This window comes from Hypoxylon fragiforme (genome assembly GCF_022984875.1).
Source record: "Hypoxylon fragiforme strain CBS 206.31 chromosome Unknown GGS25scaffold_1, whole genome shotgun sequence".
NCBI lineage: Eukaryota > Fungi > Ascomycota > Sordariomycetes > Xylariales > Hypoxylaceae > Hypoxylon > Hypoxylon fragiforme.
The window spans coordinates 2814629-2837518 of record NW_026054756.1 but is presented as its reverse complement, the minus strand read 5'-3'; the positions used below and the strand labels follow the sequence as shown (position 1 = coordinate 2837518).

Here is a 22890-nt window from a genome sequence, read left to right as displayed (position 1 = left end):
TTGATTGAAACAGAAAGATGAAAGTGACAAAGATCTAGTGTTAAGGATATGAGGTTTAGTTCATGAGGCTACAGTACGATTAATGAAAGCATTATTATAATTCTCTCCAGTCAATTATACTTAGGTTATATTTGGATAAGACGCTTGTATTCGTGAGGCTACCGTGAAATCGCTCATCTCTGTTAGCTAGGTAGGTGGCTATGATATGTCAACTGATGCTTCTTGTCGGCTAGGCTAGGCGTGTAGGAAGACCAATAACTGCGTGATAACTAATCGTACTCGTCATCAAATAGGCAGATACCGTCCTCTCTACAAGATATCGCGTCCTTGTAGTCGCGGTAGTCGACCTGTAACCCTTCTGAACCATCGACCATCTCCTCCAAAGTTGGCATATACCAATGTGAGTGCCAGAGTAGCTTATCTCGATCCCAGAACACGAACCCCCAGTGCGTCATACATCTCTCGCAGCAAAACATGCAGCAGAGCCTGAGTTCTTCGTCTTCCTCGTCGTCAGGCCCGTCTTCTTCGTTAAGCCCGAATAAGCCGTCCAACAAAGTATGAAGCCACGCTTCTTGGGGGCCCGTGTCAGTATCTTCGTACCTCGACAGAATTTGGTGGATTGTGAGACGGATGGTTCCCTGCTCCCTGATTTGGAGCAGCCAGTCCTTGTCACGGCACCGGAAGGGCACTTGACTTCTGTAGTGCTCGAAGTCTCTGTTCTGGCTCTCCATTCCCATTATGTAGTTCTTTATAGAGCCGTTAATTTCGTGTCTCATCATAACCCTTAGGTTTTGAGAGACCACGAACTTTGGCAAGAAGTCAAGGTTGGGTAACCATTGTTCCGTGCCGTTTTCCATCTCATTTGCGACAAATTCTGGAGAACAATTAGCCAGGCGTAAATTGAGTGAGGAACAGTTTAACTTACGACGCTTAAAGTGATCTCGCAACATAAAATGAATACACCTGATTTGCTGATTCTCCCACGGAGAGAATTTCATTTGGAGCCGTTTCATGACTTGTTTAAGTCCACCATCATTACTAGTCTGGACTGGAAAGATGCCACAGTAAATCTGGTGGATGTAGAGAGCTCGACAAAACCGGGCAAACTCTCCCTCTGTCACTGTCATAATGGCTCTGGGGAAGGTGGCATCAGGCGCGAAGCGTCGTGGCCCGCGAGTCACCGCACGCTGCGACAGAACATGGGCGTAATTTAGAACAGCCTCATGGAATGAGCAAAGATTGTAAGCCCATCCAAGCGTACGGTTCTCAAAGTCATTATCAGCTCCGATCAGGAATCGGTCAATGAATTCATTGACCTGGCGGCTGGTCTGGTCCGGTGTATCCTTGTAACCATGAGCTCTCCAGCCAGCCGCCTCTGCGCATCGTCGCGCGATTGCAAGTTGCATCAGCTCCTTGTTGATTGTTCTTCCCACAACCCTTGCAGAGAGTCTAGCCTCTTGCGACTTGATAAAGTTGTACAAGATTGGGCCCGTAAGAGCCAGGCTGATCATGGCTTCGGGATCACAAAAGTCAAGGATTATATCCATCAACTCGTTTGGTAAGAACTCAAGGCAGCTGGAGTTGCTTTGAGGCACGCTGAAAGGCCACGAATTAGTTAGACTGCTGTGGTATGGAATTAAGGGCTAAGAATGGCAGTGGTGAATCATAAACATACCCAGCCTTAGCGGCCTGAAAGGCGTCAGACGCGATCTGTGAGGGAGACATTGTTGTATGGGGTTGGTTGTGGATAGTAGGTGTCTGAAGGAAATATGAAAGTAGAGTGTAAAGATATAGAGGACTGAGAAAGTAAAGATAGTAAGTAGCAAGGTTGTTCTTTTGCTTAAGGGTTAAGTCAATATGGGTATGTGAGTTGGGGTTATTTTCGTATGTGGAAAAAATGTATTGTGTAGGGAAAAGTAGGAAAGAAAAAGAAAGAGGAGGAGGGAGGCTTGTTTATATATGTAGCTCGGGTGGGTCTGATCTTGAGCGATTTGGAAAGGGGCGAGTTGGTTGACAAGCAACCTGCTCGCGACTTCCTTAAAATATGAGCAGTATCTGCACAGTATTCGCGTAGTCTTAATTTTTGATTGGCTGGAATTGTTCATACTATGAAAGAAACTGATTTTCGCACTGGTTTGCTAGGCTGATTCCATAGGCAGTAAGTATATTTAGGAAGGAACATTGAATGCCTTGAGGTTAGTTTTTCTACCATTAGCTCTATGGCTGATGTATAATTGGTCCGTTCATAGGTAGTCAAGCTTTGTGCACTGAGAGCTTAAATTTGTGAATCACAGCGATTAAAGAAACTGTATACTGCCTACTAGGTAATCAACCATCCGTGTTCATAGGGGTTCATCATAACTCGAAGTATGACCCTAAACATTACAAGACATGAGGTTATAGTATAGCAAGAATCATACTCTCCAAGATAGGTATTCATGCCAAACTCAGATAGGTGCCGACATTAATGATTAAATAGTCGACGATTTCACATATTTGATAGTGACAAGCAAGCTGATGGCTGTCCTAAATGTTTTCAAGTTCTTCTATTTCTAAGCCAACTAGTGTTTAACGACTAGGTATCTACAAGTATCGGGGGCCAGAAAACAATCCAGTTGTTGACATGCCCATTACATATGCCTGCCTAGGTAGATACCCACACAAGTAGAATTCGGTTTGGCAAGTAATTGTTAGTGTGGTAAATAAAGGAGCAGGCAAATGGAAAGGGGATACAATCATGGATTTGTAGCTCCAATGGCCTCAAATCGGTTTCATATTCGTATCCAGCTAGGTCAGATACATCAAACAAACGTGCCACAAATAAATCTCATGAAATCTCCCCAACCCAACTGTATAGATGCTTTAACCTAATCGTGAGTGGTAAAAGATATATAAGTCCAAATACTTGATAAGCTCTCGAAATGGCCTTAGAAATGCGAAGCTTAGGTTATTTCAATCTTTCAAAAAGGCATCCCATCCCCTGTTTCCTCAATGCTTCTCATTGCGGAAATACTACTCTTCGTCATCCGAGCCCAGCGCTTCAAATAGTTCCAACCAATTTTCCAATCTCGTTTCGACGAAAGTATCTAGGTCCCACGGCTTGTCTGTTACAGCGCTCGGAGCACCAGCCCATATATACATGTCGGCTTCGACCGTGTCCTCAGTAAGCCTCCCTTGGTCGTCAACAAGGGACACGGTTACAGTGGTTGATTTGTAGGACATGCCTTCGAATTCATCCAGTTTTTGGCGCTCGGCATCCGCCCCAATCTTTAGTAGGTATCCATCTACTGTTGATTCTGGGTAGTGTTTCACCACTCCTGGGTAGTCACGATTTTTAAGTGAAAATCGAGCGTAGCCGTGTATTCTCGCGGGTCGTATAAGTTTAGACACGACTTCAGTGTTTGTAGATTTTCCTGTCAGTACCCATGAGAGAACGGGCATGGAGCGTAGAGTGCCATAGATGAACACTGGTCTTAGTCTTGGTGCATATGATCTTCTTGGCATGATTGGCGCTAACTCGTGGGGATTTTGAAGTGGATGGCTTGACATTTGCGAAGTATGTAAAGTGTGTGTGGTGTGTAGATGAAATCCAGGGGGAAACAGAGATGTTGGCTGGAGTAACAAATAGTAAACATACGTAGGTAGGTAGATATTTATATTGTAGTTACCGAGTCTTACTTATAGCAGAGTTCAACTTAACATTTACTGTGTGGCAAACTTTGCGGCTAGCCAAATACATTATTATCACTTAAAAGCTGTAAATAATAGAAAACACAATTAATATAACCAATAGGATTGCTCCTTTGGAGCATGTATATAAGTATTTAGTTACATAACTAAAGAAATAATGTCACGGGGCGAAACGTACCTAGAAAACGCAGAACAACATCATTGTCGCACGGCAACCCTCCGGAGACTACGGAAGCTACATGCACCTAGGGCCGTCCTTGTTCTACCTAATGCTCTGTATAGCCTTCTATAATTTCACTAGCCCTAGTATATTCCTTCAATCAGTTTAAGTAAAGTCGTAGCAATAAATGTATTTCGACTCATTTGAGCCGTCTTTGCTTGAATAGGGGTAAACTTAGTAGGCCTCACACAAGTTGCCCACTTTCAGATTGCAACAACATCTGTGTACAGACATTCAAACTTCATCTCATACCTCCCCTTACCATAGTTTTAGTTTAACCATCTGTGTTTGAGCTTCAGTCAAGGCAAAATCTACCCTCGGGACCATGAACCAATAGTTGATATAAGGAAGACACGTTACCAGAAGCTCATTACGTGAGTCGTCAGTCACGTGATAGTACCTTCAGAATCCGTTTGTCAGCAATAGAGATATTTATAAGCTTGAAGATATGTGGCCTTTCCTCTAGAAAATCACGTTATTCATGGAGAGATTAAGGGTGCTATGTACTTACTATGTAAAGAGCGGCACACATTATCGTGGTCGCCCCCCCATGCCCAATTCTCCCCTGTCCTACCATGTCCTATCCACCTTAGCCCCCTGATTGCTTACATAGAAGTTCGCTGTCTGATGTCACGTGGCGGGATCTAGCGGTAAGGCGTAGCACAACACTGCTGTTGCGCGGGGATCTTGAACATCTTCCCAGAGACTCTAGGGGCTACATCCATAGGTATACATGCAGTCTTTGTTCTGGATAGCCTCCCAGGTAGATCCGTGACACCTAATTCATCTAGCCCCCGAGGTCTCGTTCGTACACGTCTACCCAGGTTTCGTAAAGACGGGTCTTTCGCGCGAGCTTACTGGCATCGGCCCCGCTATCGCGAAGGTCGTTTTCGCGCCTGTCATGGCGCTTCTGCATATACCTATCGATGAGACGGGCGAGCGCCAGATCTACTTTGCGACTAGCGCACGCTTCCCGCCGCGCAGTGGCGGTGCTGAAGGCATTGCTCTAGTCGAAGGGGTCGGGAGCGCAATCGGTGCAGACGGAAAGCCTGGCGGTGGGGATTACTTGATAGACTATGAAGCCGAAGGAACGATCGAGAGGGTTCAAGCCCTTATTAAGAACCTAGTCGAGGATGGAACAGCCGAAAAGATATGGACGCACACCGAGGAAGAGTTTGTGCGAATTACAGGTAGCACGGCAGTGTGAAGCACGACGACCGGGTTGTATTATAATTGAGATACGATCAAGATCTAGTTCATGCTAGCTAAGACTTAATGAGAATCAAGCAATTTGATTTGGTCTGATGTCGGTACATCCACGGCATGCTGTCGCCACCTGCCACCGACTGTCACTATTGAACAGTCGACATGTAAAGACCGACTTCAAGTATCATTCGCTGACTAAACGCCAATTACTCCCCAAAGATTTAGCAAATAATCCATGATGCTTGCGCATTTTCCATCGTACAATCTTTTACCCAACCAACCATGATGCTTCTTCTTTCCACCTCACACGCTGATGCTTCTGGGTATACGTAAACAAAAGGAAACCAGCCCACCACCACAACAATCACATCTTATAACCCATCAAAACAAAGACTGTATCGCTTTTGTAACTCGGCCCCCGATTGTGGAGCCCGACCGCCCGGTATTGCCACTCCGCTCGGACTCTTCCGAGCGCCGCTGTTGCTGGATCTCGGTAACGAACTTGGGCCATGTGTTTGTCAGGACAAGATACTTGATGTGCGCCTGCGCGCGGTCGAACACGGAGACATCGAACGCGCTTGATATCTCTCCCGCATACTGTATCCTTCCCGCCATCTCGCCAAGCTCAATCCAGCTGTCGTCCGAGGAGGTACCATCACTATCCACACCACCATTGCGGGGTTGCTTGTCGACCGCAAATGGCGTGGCAGAATCTACACGCGCCTCGCCGCATACTATTCGTGCCGGTCGTTCGAAAATATCCTCCAGGTACTTGAGGTCTTTCGATGCCACGTTAATGGGGAACTCGGCATCGCGAGGACTGATGAAGTCGGTGTAGATCACCAACGCCCGCGTGAAGGCGTCGCGGATCTGGTCCTCCGTAGCACCTAGCGGCCACGCCGACTTCCAGGCAGTGACATTCGTGAGGAAGGCAATGTTCTCGCCCGAGAAATCTCTCAAGGCGGAGAAGTCCTGGAGCGGTCTTGGGTTCTCGTTCAAGACGTGGTCGAGCGCACTCATAGTGAAAAGGCGATCGCCGAGTTCCTTGTGCAGGACATCAATCGTCAGCCCCTTTTCGACTGCGGAGGCAGATTTCCATTCCAAAGAGCCCGAAGCTCTCAGCGTTGACTGTGAGGCAGACTCCCATTTAGCGTTGGAATCGGCCGCTCGTTTACGCATGATGTGATGTCTCACGACCAGCCAGCAAGGGACAAACACTGTGAAGACTTCGAACATCATAACGGAGAGGTGGATCCTAGTGTATTTACTATGTTAGCAAACACTTCGTCCCACGGGAAAAATGATCAGGTAAGTACGAGATGACTAACCATTCACTTGGTGAGAAGTATACATTGACCGGCGTAAATGCCGGCACGTACATGGAAATCAACCACATTGGTGTCGCATGAAGACTGAAAGGGGTAATTAGCAACGGAAACACCAATTCGGTGAAATAGGGGCTACTCACTTCGATAGACAACACCCAATTGTTTGAACACGCCATCCAAGCGTGTCACGAATACCCCATGCTTTATAGATCATGATGGGCGCTATCTATAGCATTCAGCGTTAGGTGCTTACTTCTCAGAGGCATATTCTTTTGACTTACTATCCAAGTCCATATCACCTGCCACAGCGCCGAGGGCCACCATTCCCATCCGCGACTCAGCTCTATCATTTGCTCGGCAATCGTGCTCGAAGTGAGCCCTGTGCCTGGAAGACCAAACGAGGGGTGGTACTTGCTACAAGCAAGCCACATGCCGACAGTCAGAAGAACCTAACCCGCCTGTGTTAGATTGAAGCTATTCTGTATTCAAACTTCACAGGCCAGACCTTACCTGAAGAATTATGCCCAGTCCTATATAAACCAAGATTCTCTTCGTGTAATCCATATTCCTCAGCCTGCATAGCCAAGAGCTATCAGCTCCATTGCACCCCGACTTCTTCTTCCGAAGGCCATTGGATTTGGTATACTGCTTCTGCATTTTGGCGACGTATAGGAAGCGCGTGTTCGAGGCGTGGAACACGGCGACGCCCAGCGGGAACCAGATGCCCATGAAGAAGTACTGGACATCGTATGCGGCGAGGACTGGGAGGGTCAGTCCGATGGGATAGGTGATCTGGGCGAGGATCCAGTACGCGTGGAGGAAGAGGATGGCAGTGAGCGACAAGCCTATTCCGCGGATTTTGAGAATGGGGTTCCTGCGGTTGATCACCAGGAACACCATCCCAGAGAGCAGGAGAAACGTCCATGTTGCGCAGAAGGCAATATAGAAAGTACCCACCTTGTCGAAGTTAGGCGGGCTCTGCGGGAGCGAATACAGGGCAGGTAGAGTTGGTTCTGCCATGATACTGAAACCTGTAAGAGCGTGAGGTGACTCTCACTTTGACCAACTTCAAATGAAAATCCCGGGAACCCCAGGAATCAAAACTCGTTTGACAACCCATGGCTCTCGAAGGTATTTGATTGAGGGCCCAGTAGGCCTGCGAAACGATACATTGAGGCATGAAGAATGCCAAGGGCACAAGAGCCGACCTTCATTTAACCCGCTAAATGCGCATCAGTGTCCAATTGTGCCTATGTTGGTGTAAGTTCTCGTCGATCACTGGACTATCGATGGTGTCCATATTCTTTTGATATCACAAAAAGAAAAGAAAAGAAAAAAAGACCGAGACAATGTATTGACTGGTCCCTGCGCAGAATACAGGTACCAGTGTCTTATCCCGCCTCCGCTCTAGCTCCTGATCAGGGTATCCGGGGGGCAAAAGGAGGCGTCTAGCTTCACCATCTGACTGGGACCCTGAGTCCCTTACTACGTAAACTCAGATACGCGGTCCAGGCCGCAGACCCTCGAATCGGCAGTTACATTTCCGCTCAAAATTTGGAACCCAATAGTTTCTTCGTAGACTACACTATAGAGCACCGATATAATATCGGTCGAGGGAAGAGTTGAAGAATGTGCTGATAATACTTAGAGGTATGTCACGGTGTTACTCTCTTCTTATTAATACCTACCTAGGTGTCGACAGGAAGGTATCGAAAAAATCAATAACTCATTAAACAACCGGCGAGAATTTGAATAGAGCCAGCCACGATAATCAACGTCCCCAAACCCATTGACTATCTGCTGCTGTCAGAACTTTAAATGAAGAGACATGGGGTAGACGCCACTTGCTGTACACACTCTCTGCGTAATCGATCACAGCTCGACGCCACCGACTCTCGAGTCACAGGCCAAGAAAGAAGCAAGACACTTTGAAATGGCTAGGTACCTACTTGGGTACTAAAGAGGCGAGTGAGGGAACATTGAGACCGGATGAGGACGACCCCTTCCTATCTAAGACATTTCGACTACTTAATACGTAACAGCAATAGCGAACAGAAAACCATTTTAGGAATGACTCACTTATTAACCCGTAGGAACGTGTAAAAGGTGAAAAGATGAAGAAAAAGAAAAACGTCCAAGAAAAAAAAGGAAGAATGCTTATTTGTAATAGGAGTTTTCTGATAACGATAACTTGATGTCACTGGGACCAAAAGCACCCCCTCCTTTCTTAGTGGCAAAATAAATGGCAGCGTTTCGTCCGCCGCGTCCTACTTTAACGTTACACGTTCCCAGATTTCAGTATGATATCATATCCGGAGGTTGGTGTAAACAGCTCTTCAATTCCCCAGCGTATAATGCCAGGTTAACTTATCACTCAGTTTATGTGTACCTAGTAGCACCGTCCTCCTTGAGCAAACCTAACTCCATTCACTCTTCCTATTCCATATACTTCTTAACCAGCTTCTGTGACAAGTCCCACAGCATTTCCGCCTCAACAGGACTCGTTGCCCATGCTCTCAGGTCATCCCTTGAGGGTTCAGCGAGGCGGCATTGCAGGAAGTAACCACCGTTATAGCCTACGCGTTGTGAATGCTAATTAGTCATACGAATGCCCAGTTTTGTATAAAGGGGTAAATAAAGCGGGATAAACACTAATTAGTGTCAAACAAAACACATACTCGATAAGTTTGGATCAAAGGCGACATAAACATAAGTCGCCGCGCCTTCGTCAGGGATCTGAAAGTCGAAGTCACTTTTCCAGCCTTGGCCATGGCCTAGCATACGATATGTCCTCGCTACTCTGCGTATTAGCCTCTGCTTCCTAGGACCGAGCTTGCAGTAGCGATGGGTATCTAGGAGAGAGACTCACTCATCTCAGTATAGAGTAGAGACAGATCGAGGTGCGAGGCGAGATTAGTCGTAACGGCGCCTGGATGTACGCTAAAAGCGCGGAGGTTATGCTGATCGCCATACTTGCTAGCGAGCGAGATGGCCATCAGCATATTCGCCGTCTTGGACTGTCCGTATGCTATCCACGTGTTATACACGTCTTCGTCCTAGATCCACAGTATCTACGCATCAGCCAGGTTTTTTAATAGAAACACCTTTTTTTTTTTTTTTTTTTTTGAGGGCGTTAGGGACCTCCTACGCGAAAATTAGGGTCATCAAACCGAATCGGGCTAAGAATATGCCCGTCGCTGCCCGCATTGACAACCCGCGGAGCATCCGAAGCCAAGATCTTCGGCATGAGCAGATTCGTCAGCAAGAACGGGCCTAGATAATTCGAGGCAAACAGGTTCTCGAACCCTTCGTCGGTGATCGCCCGGGGGCCCCCGCAAGTCCCGGCATTGTTGACCAGCACGTCGATGCGCGGGACATCTGACCACGCCAAGATAGCATCCGCGGCGGCGCGCACGGAGGCCAAGCACCCGAGGTCTACGACGCGCGTGCGTATGTGGGTGTGTGGCGATAGCTCCTGGATAGCGCGCGCCGTCTGCTCTGTTCTTTCGGCGTTGCGGCCAAGGAGGATGAACATGGAGGGCTGCATGGGCGCGAGGGCTAAGACGAAGGCGGCGCCGATTCCGCCGGGGGAGACGCCGGTGACGAGGATGGTTTTCCCCTTGATGGCTGAGGAGTACTCTCTAGCGAGGCCGCTGGCTGTCTTCTTGGCAACATCTTTTTCTGGCATGGTGAATATCTCGAACTGAGACAATGCTAGGTAGCGTAGCTGCTTGATACCTAATGAAACATACAAATTGAAGAGAATGAGAAGTCAAGGGATATATACAGAGCTTACCTAGAACTTACCTAGTACTTAGATTGTTTATCACATCTCTTGTCATCAATGAAAAGACGGACTTAAGTTACCTACTTGCCGACTAACTCCTCCCTTGCCTTCCGTAACTAGTCCAGTATCTCGGCATCTATCATGCTCTCACATGTGTATATACCCAGGAGTAGACAGCCATGGACTACCTACAGGGCACCGAATCAAAGAAATCAAGCCAAAGAAAATTAAGAGGTATCATTTCGCATTATTCTAACCGTTTCTACATTGCTCAATCGAAGAATCAGAGCTCTAACTAGGTATTAGGTGCTGTAGGTAGGTAAGGCAAGGTTAGTGGGTTATCCAACATCAACCTGCCCCCCCTCTCTCCCTCCCTCCCTTGACAAAACCCCCGAACAAACAAACAAGCATAGCTTTTTCTTTTAATTAAAAAGAAGAAGAAGAAAAAGCAAGCAATGAGCTTTCTATTTAGAGTACATGGATATATGTTCATTCATACCACCCGGCCAGGCCCAGCAGGCCAGACCAGTATCCACCATCAATCATCACCAAAAAGCGAAAAACCCCTAACTCCACACGAGACAGACAGAGACGTACGCGTCGTTAGGTAATTAACAACCCTCGCCCCAACCCCTTCCAAAATCCCATTTCATCCATCCATCCCACATCACCCGACCGGCCTCCGCCCCCACTCCGATATCCCTCCCCCCTTTTCTCCATTTCGCCGTCCATATCGGACTATATTGCCCTCCCGGCTCTCATTATATAAGAGGGTATCTCTGAACCATCATCACAAAAACCCGAATCATAGTCGCCTCGCGTCGCCCTCCTCCCCCCTTTTTTTTTCTTTCATCTTCTCTCTTACATACCCCAGACACCCATACTTAAGGGGCTTACATAGGCATTCCACAAACCACCCTCACGACCTACTAACACTACTCCCGATACTACTCATCGTATCGGAGAACTTCTCGCTAATCTTGCTGCCCCAACCCCCCATCCACTCCGGAATCTTCAGGCTGATCCTCACGCGGCCCTCGACGACCATGTTGATCGCATTCAGCACCGCGAACGTCGTGCTGCCCAGCGCCCTGAACAGCGCCAGCGCCGCGACCGACCACAATATGAAGGTGAGGTAGAAGTTGCTCCCCACGTCCTTGTACCCGTACGCCTCGCTGACCGCCATGGCGAGGATGGCGTTGGCGACCATCCAGATGACGACCATGTAGGTGCGCACGCTCTTGTAGTAGTCCTCCTGCATCTGGGCCTCGGAGGGGGAGGGGACGGGGACCTCGACGCGGTCGCGCAGGTTGCGGAGGGCCTCGTCGTAGCCGGAGTCGATGTCGAGCTGCTCGCTGGGCATCTCCAGCTCGACGAAGGAGCCCTTGCCCACGGCGCCGCCGAGGTCCGTCCGCATCACGTTGTCGCCCTTGGTGCCCCACGTCACGTCGTGCGTGTTGCAGAAGGCGTACACCTGCAGCGTGCAGATGTAGGATGGCAGGAGCAGAAAGTACTGCGCGGCGCTCGTGAACATGTGCCAGGGGTCGAGATACAGGAAGCTCATGAGGAAGTAGAGGCCGACGGTCGACGCGGTCGACACGATGAGGTTGGTGAAGACGTTGTTGCCCATCTCGATCTCGGAGGCCTTGACGGTGTGCACAACGATAAAAACGGTCGCGAAGGTCGTGTACACCATGATGATGCCGTAGACGATCATGCTGAACATGTAGAGCTTCTTGGCGCCCTGGGGGCGGTTGCCGAGCGAGATGATGAACTGCATGCTGATGAGCAGCACGCACGTGTACCGCAGCACCGTGAAGATGTACAGCGCGATGTTGTGCCCGAACGGGTCGACGGCGGGGTCCGTAAGCCCGCCGCCGATGAAGTAGAAGGCGAGGTAGAAGTTCGCGAGGGAGAAGTACGTGAATAGGAGCTGGAGGAACTGGTAGACGAATTCGATGTGCAGCAGGACTTTGCGGGCAAACGTGTGGTCCGTCGTCCAGACTTGTTTGAAGTGCACGAGCGAGTACACGGCTGCGAAGAACGCGCCGTTGAGCCACCGACGTCGTTGTGATATAAATTCTGGGACGGAGTCTAGTGGTGTTCTGGTTAGCTTCTTTCTTCTTGAATAAATTTCCGATTTTATATGCATGCCAACTTACCAGGCACGTCCGTCTCTCCTGTGCATCCTTTGACATATTTCAACACCCACCGCTCGTTTCTCTTGGCGATTAGTTCCCAACACAAGATACGGTCTTCGGCGAGGTACATGTTCGCCGTAAACACATCAGCATGCTGGCCATGCAACGTCTCTCCCTTGAAATACTGGCTTAGAGGTCCGTGGCCTGTCTCATCGTTCTGCAAGGCGTGATACCGATAGGCGCTTAGAGCACCAGGCAAAACGGTAATGTACCCAAATACCGATTCAAGGGGCTTGTCCATGATATTCGACATCTTGTACTCGAAATTTTGCGATGCGACGAGCGGGTTCAGGAGGTTGCTTCCGAATTTCCCCTTCATGGCCTTGATCTCGCCACAGGCGCCGGCGACGTTGGAATCCGTGTCGAAGGCTTTCCAGAGATGGTACAGCGAGTTGGTACCGGGTCTCGTGCCCACATCCAGCAGGATACAGACATTGGGGTTAAGAGCCTTCCCAAAGGCGTTGAAGAACCAACGATGCGAGTTGAGCTTGCGCTGATTCCTTTCCTTGAGACAGAAGATCATCTGGCAAGGCACGATGCCCTTCTCGGCGCCTTTGAACTTGAGGTCTGAGTCTAGGGAGACCTGGGTGGTGTATTCGTACACGTGAGCCTGCACGGCCTTTTGGTTGACGAAGTTCTTGGCGATGCCGTGCTGGTAGACGCCCATGGCGGCCAGCGCATCGAGCGTCCTCGGGTGCACTTTTTCTCGGCCGTCGGAGACAATGCAGACCACGATCTTCTCCCAGCCGCTCTCGCCCCACGTTCGCGATTTATTGCGACCGCAAAAGTGGCTCACGTTCTTCATGATGGCGTGCATCGTGCGGGTAAAGTCGATCTCGTCCTCGTTGTACATGGTGACACAAATAAACAGCTCCGTCTCCCGTGCTGTCCGGCCGATGTTCTGTCGCAACTTATACCCCTTATCCACAAAATCGTCCGGGTCACAGGTGACGGCCGTGTACCGCATGTGCGTGAACTCGATCGCGCTACGACGCGGCAGGAAGCTGTACAGTATCGTAGGGATCTTGCACTCGAGGATCAGCTCACCGTTGATCAGCTGCACCTCCTTCTTCGAGGTGACGGGAGCGCGCACGCCGCGGCGCTCTTGCTTGCCCTCTGGTGCGGCACCGTAGTGCTCCACTTTCTCGTCGTAGGGCACCTGCGAATCCTCCTCGCTAAGGGTTACTTGCGATTGCCCTGCGTACGAGTCCCGGTAGACGCCTGAGCCGCTAATATCAGACTCCGGTCCGAAGACATCGTCCTGGCCATCCAAGGGAATGCTAACTGTCGCGTCGTCGGCTGTATATGTAGAATCTCGCGTCCGCGTGGTATACAGAGGTGCACGAGGCAATGGTCTGCGTGGGCTGCCGCCGTATCTAGAGGATGGAGTGCCTGGTCGGGGGCTACCGTTGAGATCTGCTGGTTCGTACTGTAGATTGGAGGGTGGCGGTCGCGTATAGTCTGATATTCCAGACATCCTCGAGGATGCAGTCCAAGGCCGTGGGGAATCATTGTCCCGTGATTGGTATGGATCGTATGCCGACTCTGTCGGCGCGAGATGTGGTGGGTCAAGAATCGAGGAGCCTCGCGAATTAGTCGATCTTATCGACGGTTGGTATACGCGGCGGGGTGTCGGACGTATGCTATTAGGTTTCTGTGGTGAGCTCTTGTCATCTGAGGTGGATGTTTTGGTAAGGGATTCATTTTTGCTGCGTTTGCTTGCTCGTTTACAGAGAAGAGAACTTCTTCTCGGTGACGGTCCTTCGGGTATTGTAGGCAGACTCTCCTTCAACTCCTCTGGAGTCACAATAAAAGGCTTCTTCTTTTTCTGTAGCTTTACAGTATTCGCGCGCCTTGCGCAAGGCTTGGGCTTGGACGGAGCGTTATCCGCTGGTGTAGATGACTAGTCTTCACCAGGCGACTTTGTCGTCTTATGCGCTTCCTCTTGCTGCTTAAGCGAATTCAGATGCTCTGGGGTCGATACTATTCTGACTTTCTTATTTTCTTCTCGTCCCTCTCTCTTGATATCCAGTGGGGAGGGCATGAGACTGGCAGATAATAAAGCTCGTTCTGGCATTGTTGGGAGTACATACGGTCCAGTGTCTGGAAGTGCTTCTTCCATGGATGTCAGCAACCTCACTGCTGCTGGGTTTACTCCTGAGCTTGGTGACAAATGGTCATGATCGTCATCGTAGTTGGGTAGGGCGTAGCCAGGCGGGCGAGGGGGAGTGTTATCCATCGCGAATTATTGTCGGCCAAAATGCCGAAGAACTCGTTTCAAGACACTGCACTGGAGGATACAATTATTAATTTTGGAATACTTCGTATGTATCAAGAAAAATTCGGTGTGTTCGATTATCGGCGCTGGTTCAGTTAGAAATTGGATGTGAATGGCGAATGGATTCAAGATGTATAGTGAATTGGTAAGTAGATACAATTGATACAATTGATACAATTGTTCCCAGATATTGAAGAATACGGAATACGGATTGGCGAAAGTGAAAGTTGGGAGGGTCAACGGTCGCGAATTGAAGTTCAATGGTATCACACGGTGTAAGGAACCTAAGGGAAGCACAGTTGATCCTCAGTGGGTACCTTGACCAATGCCTCCAAGCCTTCCAAGGTAGCTGGGAGACGCTAACAAGAGCTTTGTTGTATGTGCAGATGCTAGATGGCGTGGCCTTATGGCGTTGCCCAGCAACCACAGTTTGAGCCCCGAGATCCCCCACATCCAGCGGCAACGCGTCTTGGCAACACTTATTTAGTAGCCTGTCCCGACGATCCCTCTTCTCCATTGCTATGTAGTAGCCTACGCATTATTTTCCTATTTTTGTATAATTTCCTCTACAACCGGATTTCGGCCATTTTATTGCTCATGAAGGCTAGCCATTTCGTACATATCTCAATAATGCAAGAAATCCGAGGTACATGTAAGGGTACATGTAAGTGATGGGTCGCTGTTTATGTTCAATGTTGTGTGAACTCCCCTTATGCCAATGAAAATGCAGCACTAAGTCGATAGGTTAGGGCACTGTGACCCGAACCCGAATTCTTCAAAACATGGAACTGTATGTAGATCAAAGATCGTTTACATGCCCCATATCTGTCTCCAGCTCTTTTCGTCGCGTCCAAGAGGGGCCTTGGATACGCCAAATCTTGCGGGCTCTCCTGAGTTAGCTTCAGGCAAACATATCCATTCCCTAATGCAATCGGGTATTTCCTCTCGGATATGGCTAATGCATACAAGAGCTTGGTGGTCGCTCAATCCTCCGACCTTAATAGTGCCCGCCTTGGATGCTTTGCTATCGACGATCATCTCAGAGCCATCTTCGTGTTTTGCATAAGTCTTTCCCTCCCCATTTTCGAGGAAGAGCAAGCAGCGGTTTCGAACACCGTCGTCCATTCCGCTACAAGCTTCGTCCAAGACAACGATGTCCGGTTGCTTAATGATGGCCCGCAGAAAAAGCGCGACCCGCTGGGCAGAGAAGGGCAGTTCTCCGAACATGTAGTGATCCGCCCACTTCGAATCGGCGCTTAGATCTTCAGACGATACTGGCTGCGATGGCCTGACGTAAGACGGATTCAACTCCGCCTCGAACCACCGCAGACAAGCCTCAACTTTCTCTTTCGATGGATCGTCGAGCTTGGCTTTTGACCGGAATGTGTCGGCCCATGCATTCTCAATCACTTGTCTGACGGTAAGGCTTCGGGGCATGTGTTGATGAATCTCAGGACTAGAATGGCCAATTCGCGATTGAATGTCCCAGAAAGTCAGTGGCAGCTCACCGGACCCTGGTTCTGGTAATCTACTTCTGCCAAAGAGTCTTATAGGGAGTGAATAGGTTTGAGGATGGTCCGAACAGATAAGAGACACGATCGTGGTCTTGCCTGAACCGTTGGGCCCAAAGACACCCCATCGCTCTCCCCGACGGACCGTCCATACAAGACCATCCTGTTTGTTCCCATTGGCATCCTGGCTCCAGTTTCCTAGAGCGATCTTCCCGCCGTACTGCACCTTGCATCCCTTCATCTCTACAACAGGTTCTCCAATATTTCTCAGTGCACCTGCGTTTTGAACAGGCGAAGCGTCGTCTGATCGTGAGGCTTCTTGGCCCATTAGAGGTTCTCCGTGTATTCCCTTGATAGTCAATGTCCTACCCATCTGAACTAGATTATGCACTGGTAATGTTTCATCCTCCTTCGACGTCCCGTTCCATACGCGTTGGACATATTGTCTCAATTCGTCCAACACCGCTTGTTTCTCCCCCATGACTGCTATCTGGGAGTTACCCCTTAAGTAAACCAGATGCGTGATCCAGTCCGGAATAGGGTCCTGAGGTCTTGCACTCAATACCAATCTAGGGTTAGCTTTGCTTGCGAGGCCGTGCAAGAGCGGGCTCAACCCAGCCACTGTAGGCGGGTCGAGGCCCATGAATGGTTCATCCAGTAATAGTACCTCTGGTGCAGTCAGAAGAGCTCTGGCAATCCTAGCTCGTCGTCCCTGTCCATTACTTAAGAAGGCAACAGGGAGGTCGAGCAATTGGGATAGCCTCAAGTCTCTTACTACCCGATCCAATAGACTTGGATCCAGTTCCTCTTCAGGTGAGGGCTTTAGGGCGTTGAGTTCAGTGTTACCCAACAGGAAGTCCCTCAGTGAGAAGTCGGTTTTCTCACGCTTAGACTCATACCTAGCAGAGAGATATGCCGAAGTAGTGACACCGGAAGAGAAGCCATCATTATTGAATCCCACATACTGAATGGCTTTTTGCGGTGACCTCAACCTATGAGGCACTGCATCTGTAGACAGATATGGATAGCTCCTGGCATTTGGAGGGATGCAAAGGTGACTACCTCCAAGAAGCTGCAGAAACGTCGTCTTCCCGCTCAGAGAAGGGCCGACTACATACCAATGTGTTGGTGGTTCAGTAGTAGAGGGTACTGTAAAGTTCAAATTCGTAAAGAGAGCCGGATTGGGGAGTATGGAATTTGCATTGGGGTGGTGACGGTAGAAAGTTCCATTGGCAATATTTATGACGGGAGGACGAGCCGATAAGAAGCGCATGGCGTTAATAACTAATTCCTAACAGAACCTCTTAATACCTGGGTATCTAAGAAGGGTAATGCATTCAAAGCTCTATAAACCACATTTTGTGGTGAGTCAACTTCAATAACATATTCATATATTCAATCCGGATGTAATTCTCTATAACGAGGTACTAGTACCTAGTACTTTGGTATATCGGCGTTAACGGGGTTCCACCGTTCCAAGTAACTCCAATGTATAAAACGCATGGACCACCTAAAGCGGTGCACTTCAACGTCTTGGCAAGGCTCCAAACACGAAAGCTCCTGGCAGCCTACTAAATATGGGTGTACATACTACTACATAGGTAACTAACTCTTAAGCTTTGTTCCAAGCTTCAACATCTACAACCACCTGCCAACCCATCATTCAACTACCACCACCTCGCCCAAAAAAACTTTTTACGATCTCGGCCTGTGGAAGAAAAGAAAAATATCGTCAAGTATCCGAAAACAAAAAAACACAGCCAAAGCTTTAATCAATCCCTCTAAGCAACCGCCAAGATGGTACGTCCCAACTTCCATTACCAGCTTCCAGCTATCGTCTCCTCCGTCACATCCTTCTGACTCTACCCCTCTACCGCTCCCATTCAACACACACACACTAACCTTCTCACTCCCTACCCATCCCATCCCATCCCATTCCAATAATGGCCCAGTCCAGTAACTAACCACCTCCCCAGTCAATGCGCATCGTCCCCCCCGCCGACTACAGCAGCACCTACAAAGCCGTCAACACCTCTGCGCCCTCCGCCCCGGGCATCCACGACACTTTACGCCACGGCGTCGGGCCCTCCTCCCTCCCCGCCGACCTCTCCACCTCATCCTCCTCATCCACCCCCCCGGTATCCCGCCACCCCCTCGAGTCCCGCCTCAAGGCCTGGGAGTCGACGCAAGAAGCCCTGCGCATGGAGGTGCTGCGGCGCACGTACGGGATCGCGGAGCCCATCCGGCGGGGCATGGAGCTGCGGATCGCGCGGGACGGCGAGTGGCGGCCCATGGCGCTGGGCGGCGGCCCGGGGATCCCGAGCGTGCATGAGGATGTGCTCCGCGGGCGCGAGGCGACGCTTACGTGGGAGGATGTTTTCACGGGCGAGGAGCAGCGGGGTGGGGTTTCGGTGCATGATGAGATGGAGAGGAAGCTGAAGATCTGATGACTGGTCGCTTATCCGCCACTTGCCTATCATTTGAGCTGTCTCCGGGGAAGAGCATAGGGAAATGGTGGGTGGGTGGATAACATGGCATGGCATGGCATAGAAAACTGGCCGTGTCTGCTAGTTCACAACCGATCATGATTAGGAGGTTGAGGTCTACTGAGCCCGGCACACGTACACTGAGGGTATTCAATACTACTTCTTCTTTCTTTTACGATACAGTCATGAATACATCAAGGATTAGACAGCCCAGAAGAACAAGCAATCATCTCATCCCACTTTGCCAATCATCATAAGCCAACTTTTTTACAGTACCACAAAGTGATAAAACTGATGTTTGAAATGCTCACAATATATATATACCTAACCTAGGTATATATCCATGATATTCCATAACATGTACAGAAAACACCAGTCCCGGAGTGACCAAACTATCATCTCGTATGGTCATCACGACCAGTGATAGATAAGAGTGCAGCAGGTACTATAAACATAATAAGATGACAAGTGCGCCGGATATTTCGGCCTGATTCTCCTCTCCCAAGTGCTATACGAACGGAAAAGGATACCTAAATAAGCACCAACAATGGAAACCAACCCGTCGAGGCATCTCTCACCCCAACCCCTCTCCCCTTTCCCACCAAGAGCCCGCCTTTATGTATTCCAGGGCACAGAGACAGAGACAGAGAAAAAAAAGAAAAGGCTCTCCGTTTAGACTTTGCCACAACGCAATAATGTGAACGATACGCTTTCTCCTAATAGCTCTCTCGCTTCAATCTCAGCTGGCTTTAAATCAAACCCCGTTCGCGCCGCCCGATGCCCAAAACTAGATTTGCACAATCAATTCCAACAATAGATGCCCCCCCCCCCCTCCCCATTGCCCGTCTTTCCCGTACTTGTATCCGGCCTTTTAGGAGAGCATATCTAGTGAAATAGGGTATGAATGATACCGCCGCTCCGAAAGTACCTTTTCGTTAACTCAGATTAGATGAAGGATTTATATGGGATTTCCCCCCAATTATACGTCGGAAAAAAGGAGATCGCGTCAGATCATAAGATGACACAGCATCCACTACGACCACGACTACTCCCTGAGTCCTTGACTTTCTTAGCTGCTTCCTCGTCATCTATCCATTCTTGGGGCTTGACAGTCATGTGAACAACCTTTCTGGATAGGGTGAAGTTATAGTCTACGAAGAGTCAGTGTCAAGCCGCTATGGTCGCATTATAGTTTGAGCATTAAGAGGAAAGGGTAACGTACGGTTGAGTTGGTTCCGATCCTCTAATTCCTTGCCAAAATGGATAAGCCTTATAGCGCTGGGTTCTCTGGGGGGTTGATCCCATTCCTTTCTCCAGTCTCTCAGTATCAACTCCTTAAGTGTGTACACCGTGATGCTAAACGGGTCCATTTTCCCATCCTCGGTTTTGCCTGTAACAGTCACGTTCCGTTTTGCTAAGTATTTTTCATCGATCCGAAAGGGGTGACGTCCACCAGATGTCAAAAGAAGTTCGATATCCACCGCAAGTTCGTTATTCGTAGATGCATCAGTCTCGGTCGCAGGTACGATGGGGTCTACTGTCAAGTCTTGTACATCATCGGTGGCCGGAGCCTTGCCGCGAACTTTTGCTGAAACAGATTCATCGACTGGAGGGTCCTTGTCGGGTACAGGTATCGGGGTTGGTGAAGACTCGGTATCGTGACTTTGGGATACTGTGGTTTCCGGATTCGTATCTGGATTGGCAGATTTAGGTTCGACTTGTGACAGGTCTTCCATCTCGACGTCGCCAACGGGCTGATTTATTGACACTTTTTCTTCCTTGGCGCCTTGATCTCCACCTGTAGAGAGAGGCGTTGCATCCGCCATAATTTAATTGCAACCAAGCCTAAACCCCCGTATAAAAGGATGTCAATCGCGATATGGCGTTTTGTCTTGTCAAGTTAACGTAAATAACTAGCCAGCTGCGCGCAATTATGGGTGGGAGCGGTAAAAGTAAGCAGGAAACGAGTGGATGTCAGCGGCGTGGCGGGCGAACGTTTCGTAAAAGATTGCCGAATTATTGGACGCAGGCGTGCGATTGGGATGATGGAATGTTATTTGTCGCCTTCGCCTATTACAGTCATGGAAGATGGGAGAGCATGCAATGCAAGCCTGTTACTGTGCTGTGGAATACGGACAGATCGCATGAAATGAATGCAACAAACTAAGTACCCTATCTAGGTAGGGAAGTTATGTCAAAGAAAGAGATGGATTGATAAGAAATTAGTTCCGGACGAACGAAAACGAAGAAGAAGAAAAAAAAGAGAAACGACGACAGTGTGACTCCAGATTGACACAGATTCAAGCAGATTGGTACAAAACAATGTGGGAATTGCAGCGTGTTGCTGCTAGTGATACCGTAATGATGGTGATGATGTTATGGGTTCGGGTCTAGCGGATGAGATTGGCGGGTTTCGTAGATTGAGCCTGCAGGTGAGAAGGGGAAGGGAACGTAATTTCAGGGGGGGGACAATTGGATTTTCAAGGACAAAACAAAAAAAAATCCATACTATAGTTAACAATGTTAAAAAAACATTAAACAAATGAAGATTTGTTCTCGAGTTTCAAATTTCGAAGTTTCGAGTACTCCGAGTACAAGTGACAGGCGGGACGACACGATATTAGCACCTGAGAATTATGTATTTTGCCTTTCAACGAGAATAAGCCATCGAATCATAATCGATGGATCTACTTACCAGTCTGCAGTAGCAGAACACTCTATTATTATTTTTATTTTACATACGAAGTACCTAGTTAGTACTACTAAGTACAATGTAGGTAGTCTGCATATATGTAGGTACACCTACAATACATTCATGGCGCTTGAGTAGCCAGGGGTTTCAAATGTAACATTATCAATTAATGTTCCTTTCAATGTTTAGCGATTCCCGCCAGACTCAGTGCTGTTTTAGAGGTTCAACGTTAGGTATGCATGTACCTACCTAAAGGTACATTAATAGTCCATTAATGATTAATAGTCTTGTCGATGCCCTTTATTTCGGTTGGTTATTGCCTACCTAGGTACCTACCCAATACGATACTACAGTGAGTATGTGCGGTGACACATATGGACCTAGTACTGTATTGTACAGGTGCATACCATGCGGGGACAAGCCCCTACACTATCCTCTGACACGGGGAAGAAGCAAGGCAGATGCACCTTTAAATTTGCGTGGAACTTCAGAGTTTAGGTAGTGTATGGAACCTCCCAACTTAAAATGGCATTAATCCAACTTGAGTACAATTTATTAGGTACCTAACCTAGACACTTCAATGTTGTCTATCACATGTACCGTTGACGCTTACTACATAACTACACTTACAAGAACATACAGCATAAACTTCTCTTCAGTGATTTCTTCGCCTTTGTTCCATTAGGCACCTACAAGAAGCAACAAAGACAGCATTTCGATATCGGATTAATAACAGTACCCCAGATTAGCGATATTTACTAGTAATAATAATGGGTGGCAATAATATGGGGATACCGAAGCTCGGATCTCATTACCTTACAAGGAAAGAGAGAAAATGAACATTGAAGGTATGTACATGCCTACCAAATGTTATCGTCACCCATGTACGCCTCGGAAACCATCTTGGTTTAAAAGTTGGGTTGTATCCGTTTAGGTAAATCAACCAAAAAGCACCAATACTGAATTGAGACATGCGCATTCCGTCTTGCTACTTGCACACCTAGGTATTATCTGTGTGGTAAATTCGAATATCAGTCAGGTCAGAAAGGTCAGAAGACGTCCTCCTCGTGACCATTCATACTTATCATCAACAACTTCGAAGTTACATCGAGTATTTGAGTTTCTACATGAACCATCGTAATCTAGAGACCTCTTCTCCTGGCACGGCATACTCCCCCGCCTTGGCAACAACCAATTGTTCTTCTTTTCTTCCCCACACTCCACGCTCTGGGCTGAAGTCGAGCACGAAAGAAAGTGACCAAGCCTTGGTAGAATACTTCGATTCCAAAGTATGGTCTTCTTTGTATGACGATATCCTTTTCGAACATGCATGTTGTAGTTTTGACGAAGTTCTTTAAAAATAAAGCATAAGACGCACAGAATTTTGAATCCTCCACTAGTGCATCCATGTATGTATGAAATTTAGACTCTTAACGCTGTCAACGTCACCTAAACTCAATATATACCCTGTCACACCAAGCAACTCTTAAC

The 22890-nt window shown here is 48.5% G+C and overlaps 9 protein-coding genes across 9 annotated transcripts; 2 read left to right on the top strand and 7 right to left on the bottom strand.

Moving 5' to 3' along the window:
- Positions 1-269: 269 nt before the first annotated feature.
- GGS25DRAFT_517137 (uncharacterized protein) lies at positions 270-1725 on the bottom strand (the record flags this gene model as incomplete). The annotated part of the gene is made up of 3 exons (XM_049263332.1): positions 270-874; positions 926-1596; positions 1676-1725. The coding sequence occupies 3 exons, from the start codon at positions 1723-1725 to the stop codon at positions 270-272; spliced, it is 1326 nt and encodes a 441-aa protein (XP_049121628.1).
- A 1247-nt stretch (positions 1726-2972) lies between these two features.
- Positions 2973-3504, bottom strand: GGS25DRAFT_527414 (uncharacterized protein; the record flags this gene model as incomplete). Its single annotated transcript, XM_049265086.1, has 1 exon — positions 2973-3504. One exon carries the CDS (start codon positions 3502-3504, stop codon positions 3013-3015), a length of 492 nt encoding a protein of 163 aa, XP_049121627.1. The 3' UTR covers positions 2973-3012.
- Positions 3505-4537: 1033 nt separating this feature from the next.
- Positions 4538-5117, top strand: GGS25DRAFT_517135 (uncharacterized protein; the record flags this gene model as incomplete). The annotated part of the gene is made up of 2 exons (XM_049263331.1): positions 4538-4544; positions 4702-5117. 2 exons carry the CDS (start codon positions 4538-4540, stop codon positions 5115-5117), a joined length of 423 nt encoding a protein of 140 aa, XP_049121626.1.
- A 32-nt stretch (positions 5118-5149) lies between these two features.
- GGS25DRAFT_471150 (uncharacterized protein) lies at positions 5150-8171 on the bottom strand. Its single transcript, XM_049259310.1, has 5 exons — positions 6955-8171; positions 6726-6893; positions 6585-6670; positions 6445-6528; positions 5150-6371 (listed from the first exon to the last, which is right to left on the bottom strand). Exons 1-5 carry the CDS (start codon positions 7462-7464, stop codon positions 5498-5500), a joined length of 1722 nt encoding a protein of 573 aa, XP_049121625.1. The 5' UTR covers positions 7465-8171; the 3' UTR covers positions 5150-5497.
- Positions 8172-9151: 980 nt separating this feature from the next.
- Positions 9152-10405, bottom strand: GGS25DRAFT_43215 (uncharacterized protein). Its single transcript, XM_049258663.1, has 2 exons — positions 9593-10405; positions 9152-9500 (listed from the first exon to the last, which is right to left on the bottom strand). The coding sequence occupies exons 1-2, from the start codon at positions 10130-10132 to the stop codon at positions 9297-9299; spliced, it is 744 nt and encodes a 247-aa protein (XP_049121624.1). The 5' UTR covers positions 10133-10405; the 3' UTR covers positions 9152-9296.
- A 591-nt stretch (positions 10406-10996) lies between these two features.
- Positions 10997-14887, bottom strand: GGS25DRAFT_42974 (glycosyltransferase family 2 protein). Its single transcript, XM_049258645.1, has 3 exons — positions 14526-14887; positions 12394-14075; positions 10997-12325 (listed from the first exon to the last, which is right to left on the bottom strand). The coding sequence occupies exons 1-3, from the start codon at positions 14669-14671 to the stop codon at positions 11151-11153; spliced, it is 3003 nt and encodes a 1000-aa protein (XP_049121623.1). The 5' UTR covers positions 14672-14887; the 3' UTR covers positions 10997-11150.
- A 466-nt stretch (positions 14888-15353) lies between these two features.
- On the bottom strand, positions 15354-17682 carry GGS25DRAFT_471140 (P-loop containing nucleoside triphosphate hydrolase protein). Its single transcript, XM_049259309.1, has 2 exons — positions 15680-17682; positions 15354-15500 (listed from the first exon to the last, which is right to left on the bottom strand). The coding sequence occupies exons 1-2, from the start codon at positions 17492-17494 to the stop codon at positions 15486-15488; spliced, it is 1830 nt and encodes a 609-aa protein (XP_049121622.1). The 5' UTR covers positions 17495-17682; the 3' UTR covers positions 15354-15485.
- Positions 17683-17767: 85 nt separating this feature from the next.
- GGS25DRAFT_471138 (proteasome maturation factor UMP1) lies at positions 17768-19028 on the top strand. The gene is made up of 2 exons (XM_049259308.1): positions 17768-18021; positions 18198-19028. Exons 1-2 carry the CDS (start codon positions 18019-18021, stop codon positions 18666-18668), a joined length of 474 nt encoding a protein of 157 aa, XP_049121621.1. The 5' UTR covers positions 17768-18018; the 3' UTR covers positions 18669-19028.
- Positions 19005-21190, bottom strand: GGS25DRAFT_471137 (uncharacterized protein). Its single transcript, XM_049259307.1, has 2 exons — positions 19930-21190; positions 19005-19858 (listed from the first exon to the last, which is right to left on the bottom strand). Exons 1-2 carry the CDS (start codon positions 20531-20533, stop codon positions 19719-19721), a joined length of 744 nt encoding a protein of 247 aa, XP_049121620.1. The 5' UTR covers positions 20534-21190; the 3' UTR covers positions 19005-19718.
- Positions 21191-22890: the final 1700 nt, after the last annotated feature.